The sequence below is a fragment of the Carcharodon carcharias genome, chromosome 1 (assembly GCF_017639515.1).
Source record: "Carcharodon carcharias isolate sCarCar2 chromosome 1, sCarCar2.pri, whole genome shotgun sequence".
Classification (NCBI taxonomy): Eukaryota; Metazoa; Chordata; class Chondrichthyes; order Lamniformes; family Lamnidae; genus Carcharodon; species Carcharodon carcharias.
This window is the reverse complement of record NC_054467.1, coordinates 150,073,914-150,094,575: the sequence shown is the minus strand read 5'-3', so window position 1 is coordinate 150,094,575 and position 20,662 is coordinate 150,073,914. Positions and strand designations below refer to the sequence as shown.

At 46.0% G+C, this 20,662-nt stretch overlaps 1 protein-coding gene across 2 annotated transcripts in view; it reads right to left on the bottom strand.

Moving 5' to 3' along the window:
- Positions 1 to 20,662, bottom strand: part of LOC121276168 (PGAP2-interacting protein-like) — a 135,274-nt gene that overhangs the window by 92,571 nt on the left and 22,041 nt on the right. For both annotated transcript variants that reach the window (XM_041184247.1, XM_041184256.1), the window contains exon 3: positions 9,942 to 10,062. In XM_041184247.1, the coding sequence (XP_041040181.1) occupies positions 9,942 to 10,062 (121 nt within the window). The remainder of the gene's footprint in view (positions 1 to 9,941; positions 10,063 to 20,662) is intronic.

Here is a 20,662-nt window from a genome sequence, read left to right as displayed (position 1 = left end):
TCAGGAGAAGACTGCACACAATTCCACCGAGCGGATGCAGACTGGCAGAGGCCAGGCCCAGTTGGCCATCCTAACAGCTTACAAGCAGCAGGCCATGGATCTGGAAAGACGCCATGCCCCCATGTCCACAGGCGGCGGTGAGGCTGGGGTGCTACAGGGAGATATGTTTGCTGAGCACTGAGGTCACCATGTGTGTCACAGAAGCCATGGCACTGCTGAATGCTCATTGAAGTTTGCAACATGGGTTGACCATTGATTATGGAAGGGTGAGCGCATAATGAACTGGCATGCAAATTGACATTGTCTGTACTTTAACTAAACAAACGACCTTGTTGTTCCTTTCAGCATCACCAGAGCACGGGAGGAGGAGACAGAGGGGCCACCTCTGACACCTGAGGGCACAGAGCAAATTGACTCACCAGCATCACACCATCTCCGCCAGGCAGGCACCAGTGCAGATACTAGCACCTCGGTGTGAATTAGATCTTTGGCTAGTGTCCCGGGGCACGGCGGTGAGGTCATTTCTCACTCACTTGAGGTGCTGGCAGAGAGGGTGCCCAGGGCGCCGGCAGTCAGTGGACTGCTGGGGACAAGGCACATACTCGGTCGGTGGCTGATGATGTGCCTCTGGAGTCATCCATGAAGCAGCAAACGCTGGAAATGCAACAGGGTATGCAGGAGGAATTGGCAGAGATACATGAGGCAATGCATGGCATGGTGCCCATGCTGGAGGAGTCCATGTGGAGCATCATCGGTGCAATGAGCCTCATGGCCGAGTGCCATGTTTCCTCCATGGAGAGAGTAGCGTCTCTCATGGAGAGGCTCCTCCAGGAGAACAATTAGGACCTCTTGGGGTTGTGCTCAGACTTGCAAGCCCTCAGAACAGCATTTGCCTCAATTGGTCAGTGCCCGTGTGGGAGATGGTTTGGGCACCAAGTATCCTAGCTCGGTGCCCATCCATCTACAGTGAGCAGGGAGGTCCAAGTGACCTCACGTTGGCGCAGCAGCTGCCTGTTGTCTCTGCGGGCTCCACTCAGGATGCTCGGGATGAGGACAGCAGCTTCTCCGTCCCTCTTCCAGTGACTGTGGCAGCTGATGAGGCTGCGGTGACTGGGGAGAAGCCAGCTGTGGAACTGGCCGCTCCCTCCCAGGCAGGGCCATCAAAGGCACCAAGGGCCAGAGGATGGCCACCAAGGTCATGGAGGCCAACAGGACAGCACAATCAGCAGGCTGTCTCAAGTGCCAGTGCCAACGAGGCACCTAGACGTAGCACCCGTAACTGTAAATTTAAGGCACATTAGGCACACCACGGGTTTCTCATTGGTGCTTTTATGTTGCCCCATATTAGTTAATTTAATACTTGATGTGATGTGCAACACCTTTTTTTTGGTTTCTGAAGTTACTTTTGTAATCTCATTAAACTTTGATATGTAACCCATGGCTCAGGGTGATTCCTTACTTCTGCAAGGAAGGACAGGAACCCATGATGTTATGAGTGAGTTGTTTGACATTGAGCTTAATTGACAAGGGCCTTAGTTAATGTCCCTATCCAGGCTGATTTAGCACTGAGGTATCAAGTGTGGAGCCTGCAGCCCTGGCATGTGTTGAAGGTCCATCTGTGGTGGGCTAGCTGAAGGTTCTTTGGATTAAAGCCTCCCAGGTGTCCCTGCCTCCCTAGAGTATGCCCGGGTCAGCATCCATCCCCTCAGCGTTCTCCTGTGCGTGCTCATCCTTGGACTCACTGCTGGACTCATCGTGTGCATCCGGAGCAACTGCGTCTACATCTTCTTCATCCACAGCGTCGCCTTTTCCAGTGCCAGATTGTGGAGAGCGTAGCACGTAACTACCATCAGTGACATACGATCTGCGGGGTTTTGGAGTGCGCCCCCGGCATTGGAAGTGCATCTTGAGAAGACTGATGGTTCTCTTTACCACAGCCCTTGTGGAGGAGTGGCTCCTATTGTACCGCTTCTGTTCTTGGATGGCGGAGAGACGTCAGGAGCCACCTTTTGAGAGGATAGCCCTTGTCACCCAGCAGCCATCCATCCAGCCAGGCTGGAATACTGAAGAGTCACAACACCTGGGAGTGCCGGAGGATGTAAGCATCATGGGAGCTCCCTGGGTACCTTGCACAGACTTCCAGAATCTGCATCTTGTGATCACACACTATCTGCACGTTCATGGAGTGGAATCCCTTCCTGTTGATGAAGGCACCAGGGTCACCTACTGGCACCTTGATAGCCACATGTATGCAGCTGATTGCACCCTGGGTGCGGGGGAAGCCAGCAATAGCCGAGAAGTCTCTGGCTGACTCTGTCTGGCTGGCATCGTCCCAGCAGTAGTGGATGAAAGTCACCGCATGCCTGAACAGAGCGTCTGTCACCTGCTGGACACAAGTGGGGACAGCTGACTGGCAGACTCTGCAAAGATCACCCACCAACCCCTGGAAAGAACCGGAGGCATAGAAGTTGAGGGCAGCTGTGACTTTTAGCGCCACTGGCATGGCGTGCCCAACCACACAGTTAGCACAGATCTCAGGGCCGATCATCTGACAGATGGAGGTGACTGTCTCCCTTGAAATGAAGCTTCCTTCGACATATTGGGGTAGCTGCTTCACCGCCTGTATACCCTGGCAGCAGGATAGTGGCTCCTTCTGCGACCTGTTCCACCTTGGACTTCCTGTTCGCCCTGCGCCCCTTGTATCTGAGCCTCTCCTCCCAAAGGTAGCTCCGCTAGAGGCTGAATGTAGACTCCTGGCCTCCTCCCCATTCTGGCCCTCCCTTCCTCCTCAGAGGAGGTGCGTCCAGTGGAGGATTGACACGTGGAATTGTGATATAGTAGCCATCACAGAGACATAGTTGAGGGAGGGGCAGGATTGGCAGCTCAACATTCCGGGATGTCAAATCTTCTGGCAAGACAGGGGAGGGGGTAAAAGAGGAGGAGGCATTGCATTATTAGTTAAGGAGTCAGTTACTGCAGTAAGGAGAGATGATATCTTGGAGGGGGCATTGAATGAAGCTTTGTGGGTAGAGCTTAGGAATATTGTTAGGTGTTTATGGTAGATCCCCAGATAGTCAGTGGGAAATTGAGGAGCAAATATGTGCACAATTTGCGGAGGTGTATAAAAACAATAACAATAGGGTAATTATGTTAGTTGATTTTAACTTTCGCAACATTAATTGGAACAGACATAGTGTTAAGGGCTTGGATGGAGTGGATTTCTTGAAATGTGTACAGGAGAACTTTTTAGGTCAATATGTAGAGGGTCCAATAAGGGATGGCGCAGCGCTGGACCTAATTCTGAGGAATGAAGCCGGACAGATGGCTGAGGTGGTGGTGGGGGAGCATTTTAGTGATAGCGACCACAACATGGTACAATTTAAGCTTGTTATGGACAAAGAAATAGACAAGTTGCAAAAAAATGTTTTGGATTGGGGGAGAGCAGATTTTAGTAAAATAAGGCAGGATCTGGCCAAGGTAGACTGGGAACAGCTACTTTTGGGGAAATCTACAGAGGAGCAGTGGGGGGGCAATCACAAAGGAAGTGGGGAGGGTACAGGCTCAACATGCGCCATCTGGGAAGGAGTAACAAGCCCAGAGAACCATGGATGACCAAAGATATTCAGGATACGATGAGAAGGAAAAGAGAGGCTTTTAGCAGGTACAAGGGAAGCAAATCAGTGGAGGCATTAGTGAAGTACAGAAAGTGCAGGGTGGAGCTTAAGAAAGCAATTAGGAGAGCAAAGAGGGGATATGAGAAAACTCTGGCTGGTAAAAGTAGGGAAAATCCCAAGATATTCTTTAAGTATATCAATGGGAAGAAGATAACCAGGGAAAGAGTAGGGCCCATTAGGGACCAAGGGGACAATCGATGGGTGGAGCCAGAGGACATCGGTAGAGGTTTGAACAAATACTTCACATCCGTCTTCACCCAAGAGAATGAGGATGAAGGTATGGTACTCGAGGAGAGAGACTGCGAGGTTCTTAAGCAAATTGATATAGGGAGTGACAAGGTATTGGAGGTGTTGGAAGGCTTAAAAGTGGACAAATCTCCAGGTCCAGATGATTTGTGTCCCAGGCTGCTGAGGGTGACAAGGGAGGAGATCGCAGGGGCTCTGAACCAATTTTCAATTCCTCTCTGGCCACAGGGGAGGTGCCAGAGGACTGGAGAACAGCTAATGTGGTTCCGCTATTTAAGAAGGGTTGCCTCACAAATTTGATTGAATTTTTTGAGGAGGTGACCAGGTGTGTAGATGAGAGTAGTGCAGTTGATGTAGTTTATATGGATTTCAGCAAAGCCTTTGACAAGGTCCCACATGGGAGACTTATAAAGAAGGCAAATGCACATGGGATACAGGGTAATTTGATAAGGTGGTTTCAAAATTGGCTTAGGATGCTTTAGTGACTGGAAGCCAGTGTCCAGTGGCGTACCACAGGGATCTGTGCTCGGTCCCCTATTATTTGTCATTTATATAATCGACATAGATGACTATGTAGAAGGTAGGATTAGTAAGTTTGCGGATGACACAAAGATTGGCCAAGTGGTTAACAGTGAGGTTGAGTGTCTTGGGCTACAGGAAGATATAGACGGGATCGTCAAATGGGCAGATAAGTGGCAGATGGAATTTGACCCTGAAAAGTGTGAGGTGATACACTTTGGAAGGAGTAATTTGACAAAGAAGTATTCAATGAACTGCATGACACTAGGAAGTTCTGAGGAACAAAAGGACCTTGGCTTGTGTATCCATAGATCTCTGAAGGTAGAGGGGCATGTTAGTCGGGTGGTGAAAAAGGTATACAGGACACTTGCCTTTATCAATCGAGGCACAGCTTACAAAAGTAGGGAGGTCGTGTTGGAGTTGTATAGAACCTTGGTGAGGCCACAGCTGGAGTACTGTGTGCAATTCTGGTCGACACATTATAGGAAGGATGTGATTGCACTGGAGGGGGTGCAGAGGAGATTCACCATGATGTTGCCTGGGATAAAACATTTAAGTTATGAAGAGAGGTTGGATAGACTTGGGTTGTTTTAGTTGGAGCACAGAACACTGAGGGGCGACCTGATCGAGGTGTACAAGATTATGAGGGGCATGGACAGGGTGGATAGGGAGCAGCTGTTCCCCTTAGTTGAAGGGTCAGTCATGAGGGGGCATAAGTTCAAGGTGAGGGGCAGGAGGTTTAGGGGGATGTGAAGAAAACCTTTTTACCCAGAGGGTGGTGACGGTCTGGCATGCACAGCCTGGGAGGGTGGTGGAGGCAGGTTGCCTCACATCCTTTAAAAAGTACCTGGATGAGCACTTGGCATGTCATAACATTCAAGGCTATGGGCCAAGTGCTGGTAAATGGGAATAGGTGTTTCTCACGTGTTGGTGCAGACTCAATGGGCCGAAGGGCCTCTTCTGCACTGTGTGACTGTGTGATTCTGTGGACAGCATAACTCCCAATCCCAGGTTGAGGGAATATTGTTGATCTGGAAGCCAAACTGTAGACACTGCGCAACATACAGGTGGGGGAGAAATACTTGTACGCTTTGTTCCAGAAGTCGGTCACGCCTCTTCGAATTGGGTCGTCTGTTTTGGTCAGCAGTGAGAGACAGGATGACATGACCGTGAGTGAGGAAGGTAAAGGGACTGAGCAGACAATAGTGGAGAGCCTCAGACTTTGCAACTGTCAAACAGGTTTGAAGTGCTCACAACCTTTGTGGACAAAAGCGAGGTCTGCAAGGTGGATGAGCCGGCTGCCCATAGCACCATGGTACAGGAAGCCATTTATGTGAGGGGAGCAAACAGGAATGTAGTGACATTAGGGGATAGGATAGTGAGGGGGATGGTCACTGTTCTGTGCAGCAAAGGGTGAGAGTTCAGACGGCTATGTTGCCTGCCCAGTGCCAGGGTTCGGGACATCTGCTCAGGGCTGGAGGGCAACTTGGACTGGGAAGGGGAGGATCCAGTTGGTGCAGTCCATGTTGGTACCAATGACATAGTCAGGGCAAGAAAAGAAGTTCTGCAAAGTCAGTATGAGAAGCTAGGTACCAAATTAAGAAGCAGACCTCAAAGGTAATACCCTCTGGATTATTACCTGAGCCACGTGCAAAATGGCATAGGACAAATAAGATTAGAGAGAAAAATGTATGGCTCAAAGACTGGGTGTGGAAGAAGTGGGGTTCCAGTTCGTGGGGCACTGGCACCAGTACTGAGGATAGTAGGGGTTGTACTGTTGGGACAGTCTACTCCTGAACCATGCTGGGACCAGTGTTCTTGAGAATCGCACATAAGGGAAGTAGAGAGGGCTTTAAACTAAACGAGAAGGGTGAGGGATCCAGCTTGGGTAGGTGTAGCAAATCAAGGGGTAAAGTCAAAGAAGGAAAGCAAAATAGTAATATAGGAAATGAGGGTCAGAGAATGATAGGAAGGAACAGAGAGAAAAAAACCTAAGAATACATCAACAGTCAAGACTAGATGTTACAAAGATAAAAAAAAGACAAAACTGAAGGCTCTCTATCTGAATGCGCACAGCAATAACAAAGTAAATAAATTGATAGCGCACATTGAAGTAAATAAATATGGGGCAAGATTTTCACCCCCGTTGGGGGGCGGGGGGTGGAGTGCGGAAGTGGGCACAGGCAGGCAGGCTTCAGATCGGTGCCCCTGGTTGGGGGCGCACCGCCATTTTACATGGGCGGGCCAATTAAGGCCCGCCCAGCATGACATCCACCAGGAAGCGCTATGCACTCCCTGTGCAGGCAGAGGATTCCCTCAGTTGAGAGAGCGCTCTTTCGCACATGCGATCGGAAGAGTGCCCAGATCTCCCTGAGGCAAACTGCTGCCTTAGGGAGATCGACTCACGTTTAAACTTTAAATAAAGCTGAGGAAAAAGTTTCCCTGCCAGGTCCCCTCATGCAATGTTGTCACATGAATTGTCATAACTTTTATTTTAAAATATTGTGAGATTTTTAAAACCTACATGAAACCTCATCCCACACGTGCCTGAGGTTTCATGCTTTATCAGAAGCCCACCAGGGCTCCCGGCCTGCCCGCATGGGCCTGTCCATTAATGACTTCAGTTACTTTGTTTATAGCTTCAATAGGCCGTTGACAGGTCGGCGGGTGCACAGCTGACTCGGCTGCACGCCCGCCGAACTGAAAGTCTGAATGACGCGCCGTGATGTCGGGTAGCATGCCTGACATCACCCTGCATCATTTTACGCCTCAGCGAATGGGCCCCACCCCTACTCGCTGACCAGAAGATACAGCCTATGATCTGATAACAATTATGGAGAAGTGGCTGTGGGACAACAAGGATTAGCTCCTGAATATTGAGCGGTACATGGCATTCAAGAAGAATAGGAAGCTAGGTAAAGGTGGAGGGATAGCAATGTTAATCAAAGATGGCATTGGTGCTATAGTTAGAGATGACCTTGGTTCAGGAGATCAGGATGTAGAATCGGCTAGGGTGGAGATGAGGAATAGTAGGGGAAAAAAGTCACTCGTGGGAGTGGTCTACACACCCCCCCAAAAGTAACCACAATCTAGGACAAAGTATTCAAGAAGAAATATTGATGCTTGCTATAAAGGGACGGTAATAATCATGGGTGATTTAGATCTACATATTAACTGCAAAAATCAGGTTGGCAGTCATAGCCTGGACGAGGAGTTCTTAGAATGCTTTTGAGATAGTTTCTTAGAGCAGCATGTTCTGGAACCAACCAGAGAGCAGGTTATATTAGACTTCGAATTGTGTAATGTAACAGGATTAATTAATGACCTCAGAGTAGGTAGCAGCGACCACAATATGATTTAATTTTACATCCAGTTTGAAAGGGAGAAGTGTGGGTCTAAGACTAGAATCTTAAACTTAAATAAGGGCAACAATGTAGGCATGAAAGCTGAGTTAGCTGAAGCGAACTGGGATACTAGGCTAGAGCATAAATCAATGGAGAAGCAGTGGCAGACATTGAAGGGGATATTTCAGAATATTCAGAATAAGTATATTCCTACTATAAAGAAAAATTCTAAGGAGAGAACCCACCATCCGTGGTTATCTAAAGAAGTTAAGGAAAGCATCAAACATAAGGAAAAAGCATATAATTACAAAGATGAGTGGTAGGGCAGAATCAGAACATAAAAAACAGCAGCGAATGACTAAAAGGTTAATCAGGAGAAATAAATTAGAGTGTGGGAGAAAGCTAGCTAGAAATGTAAAAATGGATAACAAGAGCTTCTACAGGTATTTAAACAGGAAAAGAGTAAGTAAAATGAGTGTTGGTCCCCTAGAGAGTGACAGTGGGGAGCTAATAGTAGATAATAAGGAAATGGCGGAAGAAACAAACAAATATTTTGCTTCTGTGTTCACAATAGAGGACACAAAAAAATTCCAGTAATAGCTGTAAATCAGGAGGTGAAAGAGAGAGAGGAACTTGGTGAAATTGCAGTCACGAGGGAAGTGATACTGAGCAAACTGATGGAGCTGTGGGCTGACAAGTCTCTGGGTCCTGATAGACTTCGTCCTAGGGTCTTAAAAAAGATTGCTAATGAGGTAGTAGATGCACTGGTATTAATTTTTCAAATTTGCTAGATTCTGGATAAGTTCCATCAGACTGAAAAATAGCAAATATAACCCAAGTTATAACAATAGCAAATATAACCCAAATATAATTCAAGAAGGGAGAGAGGCAGAAAACAGGAAACTATAGGCCAGTTAGCTTAACGTCTGTCGTGGGGAAGTTGTTAGAATCGATCATTAAGGAGGTTATAGCTAGGCAATTAAAGAAACTCAAGGTAATCAGGAAGAGTAGGCATAGTTTTGTGAAAGGGAAATCGTGTTTAACCAATTTATTGGAGTTTTTTGAAGGAGTAACATGCATTGTGGGTAAAGCAGGAGCCTGTAGACATACTGTACTTGGATTTCTAGAAGGCATTTAATAAGGCGCCACATTAAAGGTTACTGCAGAAAATAAAAGCTCATGGTGTAGGGGGTAACATATCAGCGTGGATAGAAGATTGGCCTACTGGCAGAAAACAGAGTATGCATAAATGGGTCTTTTTCTGATTGGCAGGATGTGACAAATAGAGTCTTGCAGGGGTCTCTGCTGGGGCCTCAATATTTTATAATTTGCATTAATGACTTAGATGAAGGGAGCAATGGCATGGTAGCTAGGACATAAGGAAGTTGCAGACGGATATAGATAGGTTGAGTGAGTGGGCAAAGATCTGGCAAATGAAGTTTAATGTGGGAAAATGTGAAGTTGTTCACTTCGGCAGGAAGAATTAAAAAAGGAGAATATTACTTAGCGGAGAACAACTGCAAAATTCTGAGGTGCAGAGGGATCTAGGTGTTCTAGTGCATAAGACACAAAAAGTTAGTATGCACGTACAGCAAGTAATTAAGAAGTCCAATGGAATGGAACAGGTTTGATTGGCTGTATGGTTTTCTCCTGCTCTAATTTCTTATGTTCTTTGCTTCCCTCTTTCCTCCTGCCCCATCTCATTCTCAAAAAGTACACTACATCACCCCTGTAAGCCATTCTACACAGCAATTCCCATGGCTGTGAATTACCTACAATGAGAAACTGAAGTCAATCCATATCTTCTGAATGGATAATATCAGTATTGGCAGGACAGGGCTACTTGCTAAAGAAACTGTTTGGATATCCTCACAGATTTTAAAGACATACACATCTGAATGTTGCTAAACACCTGTATTTGAAAAAGTATAAATGGTCGTATACATAATATTGCAATACCTCATGTGTTGTTAGTTTACCATGGATATGTAATAATCCAAAATAGTTTTTGACTACAGCTGTCAAGTTAGCAATTGCAAGATCATTAAATACCCTTTTTTGGTTTTGCTACTATATTTTTTGCTTAAATTCTAGTTTGTCTACACCAAAAGGTACAAAAGATACAAAATAGTACAATAGACAAAAAAAAGATTCATACCTTTGCTGATTGCTTCCTGACCACCAAGTGACAGCTTGAACAAGCAGGGCTGATGATACACCAAAACTCAGCAATAGCAGCCGGCTGACAGGATCAGAGGCCTGATATGAGGCAATGCTCCCTGGAACATAAAAATAACATTTTACAATAAATAATACTTTTTTTTATATAGATCCCATTATACACTATGGACAGAATTTTCTGCTCATTCGGCAGATGCACGCCCGACCCGATCGAGGGAAAGCAGCCTAATGTCATCGCACACTCGCACGATATTTTGATTGGCAGGTGCACGCAGAAGTTAGCAGCAAGCCTGCCGACAATTAACAGGCCTATTAAGGTCATTAATAATCTAACTGAATTAAATTTTTTGCTGCCCATCCAACCTTGCGGTTGGCGAAACTTCACTCACGGGTGGGACGTTTTGATCCGTCATTAAAAAAAGTTTTAAATTTCATATTAATTTCTAACATATCGCTGCTCATGATAGAGTCATATGAGGGGACATGTTTTTAACACCTTAAAAATCTTTGTTTTTTATTTTTTATATCTTCATCTCACTGAGGCAGCTCTGTGCTTCAGGGAGCTTTTCCTGCGCACACCTGTGCAAAGTTCCACGCTTGCCCTCCTCCCTTCCAACACAGGCAGTGCTGAGCGCTGCAGCATATATTTCACGCTGGGTGGGCCTTAATTGGCCAGCATGAAATCATGGTCACGGCCCATTCGCAGCTGGCGGTCCATCTCCCGACCGCTCCCACCTGTCCCCAACGAGCCCGCCTGACGAGGACAAAGTCCTGGCCTATGGGTCTTCATTGGTTCTAGAAAGTGTACAGTGGGTCAATGGGCAAGGAAGTGCCAGAGGTTGACATAGGGGCCATCAGGGGCTTGAGAAGGTGAGTGGAAAGGCAGAGCTTGGCATAGGAGGCATGGGGGTGGGTGGGGAGTATAACCGGGCATCAGGCCATGAGGGGAAGCTTTTGGATTTATCTTTTAAAAAGATACCCTCATGCACATAGGGTTCACGACTCCTCTGAAGGGCCATGAACCACGACTCTTTAAAGACCTGGCCTGCCACCATGAAAATTTCGGAGGAGTAGGAGATATTTATCTCCACAATGGAGCCAGGTCAGAAGTGCAGGGTTCTGACAGGATATAAAGGCACCCTTTAAAGGCACTCCCAAAAATCGCACAATGCAGCAACGGGGCTGGGAATCCTGGAATCAAAACCCAGCCGCCATTTTTAAAAGGGTCCCAAGTCAACACGACTCAGTGAAAACCAGGCCAACATTTCAGGTCAATGATCTTTCATCAGAACTGGGAAGAGTTAGAGATGTAATACGATTTGAGCAAGGGACGGGTGGGCCAAGATCAAAGCAGGGGTACCTATATGAGTCCAAGCTATGCCTGTTTTTTACAGGATATATGGAACATTCATTGTTCCAATTCTACTTGAGTCCCCTCCTCCAACTCTTCTTCCGGTACATTGATGATTTTTTGGTGCCGTTTCCTGCTCTCATCCTGAATTGGAAAACTTAATTAACTTTGCTTCTAATTTCCACCCTTTTTTCAGTTTCACATCGTCCATCTCTGACTCTTCCCTTCCGTTCCTTGATTTCACTGTCTCCATCAACTATTATTCATTATAAGCCCATTGAGTCCCAAAGCTACCTCAACTACACTTATGAACAAGGAACAGGAGTAGGCCATTCGGCCCATTGAGCCTGCTCCACCATTTAATAAGATCATGGCTGATCTGATCTGATAGTAACCTCAAATCTGCATCCCGTCTACCCCTGATAACCTATCACCCCGTTGCTTACCAAGAATCTATCCAGGGTTTCTGCCTTAAAAACATTTATAGACTCTGCTTCCACCGCCTTTTCAGGAAGATGGTTCCAAAGATTCACAACCCTCTGACAGAAAAAAATTCGCCTAAGTAAATGGGTAACCCCTTATTTTTAAACAGCAACACTAGTTCTACATTCTCCCACAAGACAAAACATCCTCTCCACATCCACCCTATCAAGACGCCTCAGGATCATATATATTTCAATCAAGTTGCCTCTTACTCTTCGAAACTCCAGTGGATACAAGCCTAGCCTGTCCAACCTTTCCTCATAAGACAACCTGCACATTCCAGGTATTAGTCTGGTAAACCTTCCCTGAACTGCATTTACATCTTTCCTTAAATAAGGTGACCAATACTGTACACAGTACTCCAAATGTGGTCTCACTAGTGCTCTGTGTGACTGAAGCATAACCTCCCCACTTTTGTATTCAATTCCTCTCACAATAAATTATAACATTCTATTCGCTTTCCTAATTACTTGCTGTACTGAATACTAGCCTTTTGCGATTCATGCAGTAAGACACCTGGATCCCTGTGCATCTCAGAACTCTGTAATTTTTTACCATTCAGATAATATGCTTCTTTTTTATTCTTCCTGCCAAAATGGACAATTTCACATTTTCCCACATTATGCTCCATTTGTCAGATCTTTGCCCACTCTCTTAACCTATCTATATCTTTTTGTAACCTCCTTATGTTCTCTTCACAAATTATTTTCCTACCTATCTTTGTGTCATCAGCAATTTTGGCAACCATCCTGTCCAACCCTTCATCCAAGTCATTTATATAAATTGTAAACAGTTGAGGCCCGAGTACTGATCTGTCTCACTTCCTTACACCCTATGTGAACTCCATTCCATTCTCTTAGTTCCTCCTGCCCCTGGGGGAGGTGATGCCATAGTGGTATTGTTGTTGGACTAGTAATCCAGAAACCCAAAGCAATGCTCTGGGGACCTAAGTTCAAATCCCACCATGGCAGGCAGTGATTTAAATTCAATATAAATCTGGAATTCAAAGTCTAATGATGACCATTAAACCACTGTTGTAAAAACCCATCTGGTTTGCTAATGCTCTGTAGGGAAGGAAATCTGCTGTCCTTACTCCAGACCTACAATAATGTGGTTGACTTTTAAATGGCCTTGCAAGCCACTCAGTCATATCAAACTACTACAATTATTCCAAAAAAGTAATGAAACCTGGCATCAACCTAAGCACTGAAAACGACAACTGCAAACTCAGCCCTGACTACCCTGCAAAGTCCTCCTTACTAACATCTGGGGGTCTAGGATCTAGTGCCAAAAGTGGGAGGGCTGTTTTGCAGACTAGTCAAGCAACAGCCTGACATAGTTATGCTCATGGAATCATATCTGACAGATAAAGACACCAGCAATACCATCTCTGGGTATGTCCTGTTCCACCGACAGGACAGACCCAGCAGAGGTGGCAGCACAGTGGTATACAGTCGGGAGGGAGTTGTCAACATTGACTCCGGACCCCATGATGTTTCATCGCACTTACCGCCCTCCCTCAGCTACTATATCAGTGCTCTTCCATGTTGAACATCACTTCGAGGAAGCACTGAGGCTGGCAAGGGCACAGAATGTACTCTGGGTGGGAAACAGCACCAAGACTGGCTCGGTAGCACCACTACAGACTGAGCTGGCTGAGTCCAAAAGGACATGGCTGCTAAACTGGGTCTGCAGCAGGTGGAAAAATATACTTGACCTCATCCTCACCAATCTGCCTGACACAAATATATCTGTCCATGACCATATTGGTGGGAGAGACCACCAGGCAATCGTTGTGGAGACCAAGTCCCGCCTTCACATTGAGGTCCAATTACTGATCCACCATCGTATTGTGTGGCACTACCGCCACGCTAAATGAGACAGATTTCAAACAAATAGATTTCGGACAGGTCTAGCAACTCAACACTAGACATCCATGAGGCGCTGTGGGCATCAGCAACAGCAGAACTGTACTCGAACACAAGCTGTAACCTCATAGCCCGGCATATCCCCCACTCTACCATTACCATCAAGCCAGGGGATCAATCCTAGTTCATTGAAGAGTGCAGGAGGGCATGCCAGGAGCAGCACCAGGCATACCTATAAATGAGGTGTCAACCTGGTAAAGTTATAACACAGGACTACTTGCATGCCAAACAGCATAAGCAGCAAGTGATAGGCAGAGTCCAGCCATCCCACAACCAACTGATTAGATCTAAGCTCTGCAGTCCTGCCACATTCAGTCGTGAATGATGGTGGACAATTAAACAACTCACTGGAGGAGGAGGTTCCACAAATATCCCTATCCTCAATGATGGGAGAGCCCAGCACATCAGTGCAAAAGATAAGGCAGAAGCATTTGCCACAATCTTCAGCCAGAAGTGTTAAGTGGATGATCGATCTCAGCCTCTTCTGGAGGTCCTCAGCATCACAGATGCCAGTCTTCAGCCAATTCGATTCACTCCATGTGATATCAAGAAACGGCTAAAGGCACTGGATAGTGCAAAGGCTGTGGGGCCTGACAATATTCCAGCAATAGTACTGAAGACTTGTGCTCCAGAACTTGCCGCGTCCCTAGCCAAGCTGTTCCAGTACAGCTACAACACTGGCATCTACCTGGCTGTGTGGAAAATTTCCCAGATTCGTCTTATACACAAAAAACAGGATAAATCCAACCCAGCAAATTACTGACTAAGATAAAAGCAAAATACTGCGGATGCTGAAAATCTGCAACAAAAACAAAAATAGCTGGAAAAACTCATCAGGTCAGACAGCATTTGCGGAGAGGAATATAATTAACGTTTCCAGTCCGAATAACTCTTCATCAGAACTAAGGAAATATAGAAATATGGTGAAATATAAGCTTGTTGAGGGTGGTGGGACAGGTAGAGCTGGATAGAGGGCCAGCGATAGGTGGAGGCAAAGAGATTGCCAAAGATGTCATAGACAAAGGGACAAAGGAGTGTTGATGGTGGTGATATTATCTAAGGAATGTGCTAATGGTGACATTAAAGGTAGAAAGCAGGACAAGCAAGTAATAGATGGCTGTAGTGGGGGGGGGATCGAAATGGGCTAAAAGGTGGAGATAAAACGAAAGAGCGAAATAAATTTAAAAATAGATGGGAAAAGAAAAATATATTTTAAAAAATTATAAATTATTGGAAAAAGGGGAATCGGAAAGGGGATGGGGATGGAGCAGAGAGTTCATGATCTGAAGTTGTCAAACTCAATGTTAAGTCGGAAGGCTGTAGAGTGTCTCGTCGTAAGATAACGTGCTGTTCCTCCAGTTTGCTTCACTGGAACATTGCAGCAGGCCAAGGGCAGACATGTGGGCATGAGAGCAGGGTGGTGTGTTGAAATGGCAAGCGACAGGGAGGTCCGGGTCATGCTTGTGGACAGACCGAAGGTGTTCCGCAAAGCGGTCACCCAGTCTGAGTTTGGTCTCTCCAATGTAGAGGAGACTGCATTGGGAGCAGCGAATGAAGTAGATTAAATTGAGGGAAGTGCAAGTGAAGTGCTGCTTCACTTGAAACGAGTGTTTGGGCCCTTGGACGGTGAGGAGGGAGGAAGTAAAGGGGCAGGTGTTACACCTTCTGCGGTTGCATGGGAAGGTGCCATAGGAGGGGATTGAGGTGTAGGGAATGATGGAGGAGTGGACCAGGGTGTCGAATTACTGTCCCATCAGTCTACTCTCCATCATCATTAAAGTAATGGAAGGGGGTCATCAACAGTGCTATCAAGCAGTACTTGCTTAGCAATAACCTGCTCACTGACGCCCAGTTGCAGTTGCACCAGGGCCACTCAGTTCCTGACCTCATTACCGCCTTGGTGCAAACATGGACAAAAGAACTGAACTCCTAAGGTGAGGTGAGAGTGGCTGCCCTTGACATCAAGGCAGCATTTGACTGAGTGTGGCATCAATGAGGCCTAGCAAAACTGGAGTCAATGTGTATCTGGGGGAAAACTCTCTACTGGCTTGACTCATACCTAGCACAAAGGAAGATGGTTGTGGCTGTTGGAGTCATCTCAGCTCCAGGGCATCACTGCAGGAGTTCCTCAGGGTAGTGTCCTAGGTCCAATCATCTTCAGCTGCTTCATCAATGACCTTCCTTCCATCATAAGGTCAGAAGTGGGAATGTTTGTTGATGGTTGCACAATGTTCACCACCATTCGCGACTTCTCAGATACTGAAGCAGTCCACGTCCAAATGCAGCAAGAGCTGGACAATATCCAGGTTTGGGCTGACAAGTGGCAAGTAACATTCGCACCACACAATTGCCAGGCAATGATCATAAAACCATAAGACATGGGAGCAGAAATTAGACAATTAGGCCCGTCGAGTCTGTTCTGCCATTCAATCATGGATGATAAGTTTCTCAACACCATTCTCCCGCCTTCTCCCCGTAACCTTTGATCCCCTTACCAATCAAGAACCTATCTATCTCAGTCTTAAATACACTCAATGACCTGGCCTCCACAGCCTTCTGTGGCAATGAATTCCATAGATTCACCACTCTCTGGCTAAAGAAGTTTCTCCTCATCTCTGTTCTAAAAGGTCTTCCTTTTACTCTGAGGCTGTGCCCTCGGGTCCTAGTCTCTCCTACTAATGGAAACATCTTCCCCACATCCACTCTATCCAGGCCTTTCAGTATTTTATATGTTTCAATCAGATCCCCCCTCATCCTTCTAAACTCCATCGAGTATAGACCCAGAGTCCTCAAACGTTCCTCATATGTTAAGCCTTTCATTCCTGGGATCGTTCTCGTGAACCTCCTCTGGACCCTCTCCAGGGCCAGAACATCCTTCCTGAGATACAGGGCCCAAAATTGCTCACAATATTCTAAATGTGGTCTGACCAGACCCTTATAAAGCCTCAGCAGCACATCCCTGCTTTTATATTCTAGTCCTCTCGAAATAAATGCCAACATTGCACTTGCCTTCCTAACTACCGACTCAACTGCAAATTAACCTTAAGAGAATCCTGGACTAGGACTCCCAAGTCCCTTTGCACTCCAGATTTCTGAATTCTCTCCCCATTTAGAAAATAGTCTATGCCTTTATTCTTCCTACCAAAGTGCATGACCTCAGACTTCCCCATGTTGTATTCCATATGCCACTTCTTTGCCCATTCTCCTAACCTGTCCAAATCCTTCTGCAGCCTCCCCGCCTCCTCAATACTACCTGTCCCTCCACCTATCTTTGTATCATCTGCAAACTTAGTCAGAATGCCCTCAGTTCCTTCATCTAGATCATTAATGTATAAAGTGAAAAGTTGTGATCCCAACACTGACCCCTGTGTAACTCCACTAGTCACCGGCCGCCATCCTGAGAAGGACCCTCTTATCCCCACTCTCTGCCTTCTGCCAGACAGCCAATCTTCTCCAACAAGAGAGAATCTAACTATCGTCCCTTGACGTTCAATGGCATTACCATCACTGAATCCCCCATTATCAACATCCTGGGGGTTACCATTGACCTGAAATAGAGCTGGACTAGCCATATAAATACTGTGGCGACAAGAACAGGTCAGCGGCTAGGAATCCTGTGATGAATAACTCACCTCCAGACTCCTCAAAGCCTGTCCACCATCTACAAGGCACAAGTCAGGAGTGTGATGGAATACTCCCCACTTGCCTGGATGAGTGCAGCTCCCATAACACTCAAGAAGCTTGACACTATCCAAGACAAAGCAGCCCATTTTTCTCAACCAAGGATTACCTCCCACCATGATTGACAAGCCCTTGAACATGTCCACATTTCCGCAATTCTGCTCCCACCCTTTCTCGTCCGTCCCAGAAGCCCTCGGTAGGGCTTTTCTTGCCCTCACCTTCCACCGCACCAGCCTCCATATTCAACAGATCATTTTCCATCATTTCTGCCACCTCCAGTGTGATGCCACCACCAAACACATCTTCCCCTCCCCTTTCAGCATTCTGAAGGAACCATTCCGTCTGCGATGCCATAGTCCACACCTCAAACACCCCCAACACTCGGTTCCCTTCCCACAGCACCTTTCCACGCAAACGCAGAAGATGTAATACCTGCCCTTTCACCTCCTATCTTCTTACCATCTAAGGTCACAAATGCTCCTTCCAGGTGAAACAGCGATTTATGTGTACTTCTTTGAATTTCGCTCACTGTATTCGCTGCTCACGATGTGGTCTCCTCTACATTGGGTAGACCAAACACAGATTGGAATACCTTTGCGGAACACCTCTGTTCAGTGTGCATGCATGTTTCTGAGCTTCTGGTGGCCTGTCATTTTAATTCTCCACCCTGCTCTCAAACTGACATCTCTGTCCTTCGCCTGCTGCACTGTTCCAGTGTAGCTCAACATAAGCTTGAGGAACAGCACCTTTCAATTAGGCACTTAACAGCCTTCCAGACTCAACATCAAGTTCAACAACTCCAGACCGTAAACTCTGTGTCCCATTTGTTTCCTTCCTTTTGCATGTTTTGGTTTATCTCTTACTTTTGCTTTCAGGTAGCAGCACCTGCTTTAGGCATATCTTTTGTTTCTGTTTCTTTTCTTGCCCTATCTCCAATCCCTTTTGGCCCTGGGGAATAACTCTTCTGTCATTCAATCGCTCCTGTCTTCCACCCTATCACAGACCTTCCTTTGTCTTTGCCCCGCCCATCCTTTGCTCAAAACCTATCATGTTTATAACTTTTCCCAGTTCTGATGAAAGGTCATCAACCTGAAATGCTAACTCTGTTTCTACCTCCACAGATGCTGCCTGACATTCAGAGTATTTCCAGTACTTTTTATTTTTATTTCAGTAATTTGCTGTAGTTTGATAGCGTGAATTATGTTGAGCTGTTTTCAAGATGTTTCTAAGTTCCTTTGCAGATCACACAATTTAATCAAATTATACATTAAGATAATTTATTTTAAAATGTTCTTTTAGATCTGAATTGCATCTTTAGAGTATTAGCACAAGAAGTACGTAAGCATGAGTTCCAGCTTGACGTAGTACTTCTACAGAATACATAACTCAAGGAATTGGGTCAGGTAAGGATGTCCTCTCTGTTCTTTCTAGATCATGTGTTACATCAAATCTTTTGCCGAGTCCCTCAGGAAGAATGCAGGCATAAGAGGGGTGACAATCCCGGGCAGTGGAAGCACTCAGCTCAAAGCTCCCTCTACATGGATGACACCATAGTACTCTGCTCGGATCTACTGTCGGTTTGCAGACTGGTGAGCTTCTGCGACCAGTTCAATCTGGCCTCGGGAGCCAAACTAAATCGTGGAAAGTGAGACGCTATGTTCTCCAGGAACTTGCACAACTGATATTTTGTCCTAAACAAAAACAGAATTACCTGGAAAAACTCAGCAGGTCTGGCAGCATCGGCGGAGAAGAAAAGAGTTGACGTTTCGAGTCCTCATGACCCTTCGACAGAACTTGAGTTCGAGTCCAGGAAAGAGCTGAAATATAAGCTGGTTTAAGGTGTGTGTGTGGGGGGCGGAGAGATAGAGAGACAGAGAGGTGGAGGGGGTTGGTGTGGTTGTAGCGACAAACAAGCAGTGATAGAAGCAGAATATCAAAAGATGTCAACAACAATAGTACAATAGAACACATTTGTCCTCTTCACTGTCGGGTCAGACCACATGAAGATGTTTAGGATATGGATCAAAGAAGCTGGGGCATGTGCCAAAAATTATAAGGAATGGATAACCAATGCAAACAGAAACTGGGCATCTGGGAGTAGCACTCCCTCTCCTTTGTGGGTGAGAACCTGGTCATCAGGTGCGAGGGGCTCTCGGTGTTGCTGTACACAATGCAAGTCTGGTCCATATCCTGATCCTGCCTTACAGCAGTCACCTGAACTTATGTCTGCCTTGTCTGGAGAACAAAAATGCACCGTGTCTGCAGGGACACCATATGGGGGGATGGGAGTGGGGAAATTAATCATAGTCACCGTCATCTTGATGGCCACCTTTGCGTGTTGCTGTATCAAACTGCGCGGAGACCCTCAGTACACAAACACCTAGTGTCACTACATGCTGAAGTTCTAACTGTCTTCGCTGTTGGTGAGGGATGGGTCTGGCCACAATGCTACAGAATGCTCCATTCAATTGGGCCATGTGGTACCACCTGTCCCTCATGGAAAGGTTTATGCAGAAAAACAACTTTGACCACTAGTCCATCGGGCAATGGTCCACACATAACATACTCAAGGCCCTGCAAGAAAAGAAGATAGTGGATCCTGTCGCACAATTCCCTGGCACCCCATCCACAAACATTCACTCGCTCCACCACTGATGCACAGTAGCAACAGTGTGTACCATCTACAAGATGGAGGGGACAGATAGGAACATGGAGTTAAGACCACTACCAGGTCAGTCATGATCTTATTGAATGGTGGAGCAAGCTCAAAGTGCCAAATGGTCCACTCCTGCTCCTAAGTCCTACGTTCCTATGGGTTCAATATTGCAAAACACTCAGGAATCTGCATTCCAATAGAACATTATACAACATGTTCTGCAAGTTTGACTCGTTTCAGTCAACAGAAAATGGAACCTTTAATATCTAACATAATGAGTGGAGGAACTCCCTGAAGAATAATGAAAATTGGTGCTAAATTAGAGTCTCACTAAATTAACCTGCAATAGATAAAACACTACAAGAGCAAATTCTACAGCCTAATTATTTCATATCTATATACAAAATGGTATCAATTTATCTATGTATCCATCCCAATTGTTCTTTCTGTTCTTCCACTCCTAAGATCTCCTTGCATCATTTCTTAATGAAAAGAACAAAGAGTCGATCAACTCCTAGTTCTCCACCTTCATCATTCTGAGCTGGGCAATTAAGTTCACTTGCAGGGAGGAAGAAAGAATGTGCAGCCACAATGCCACA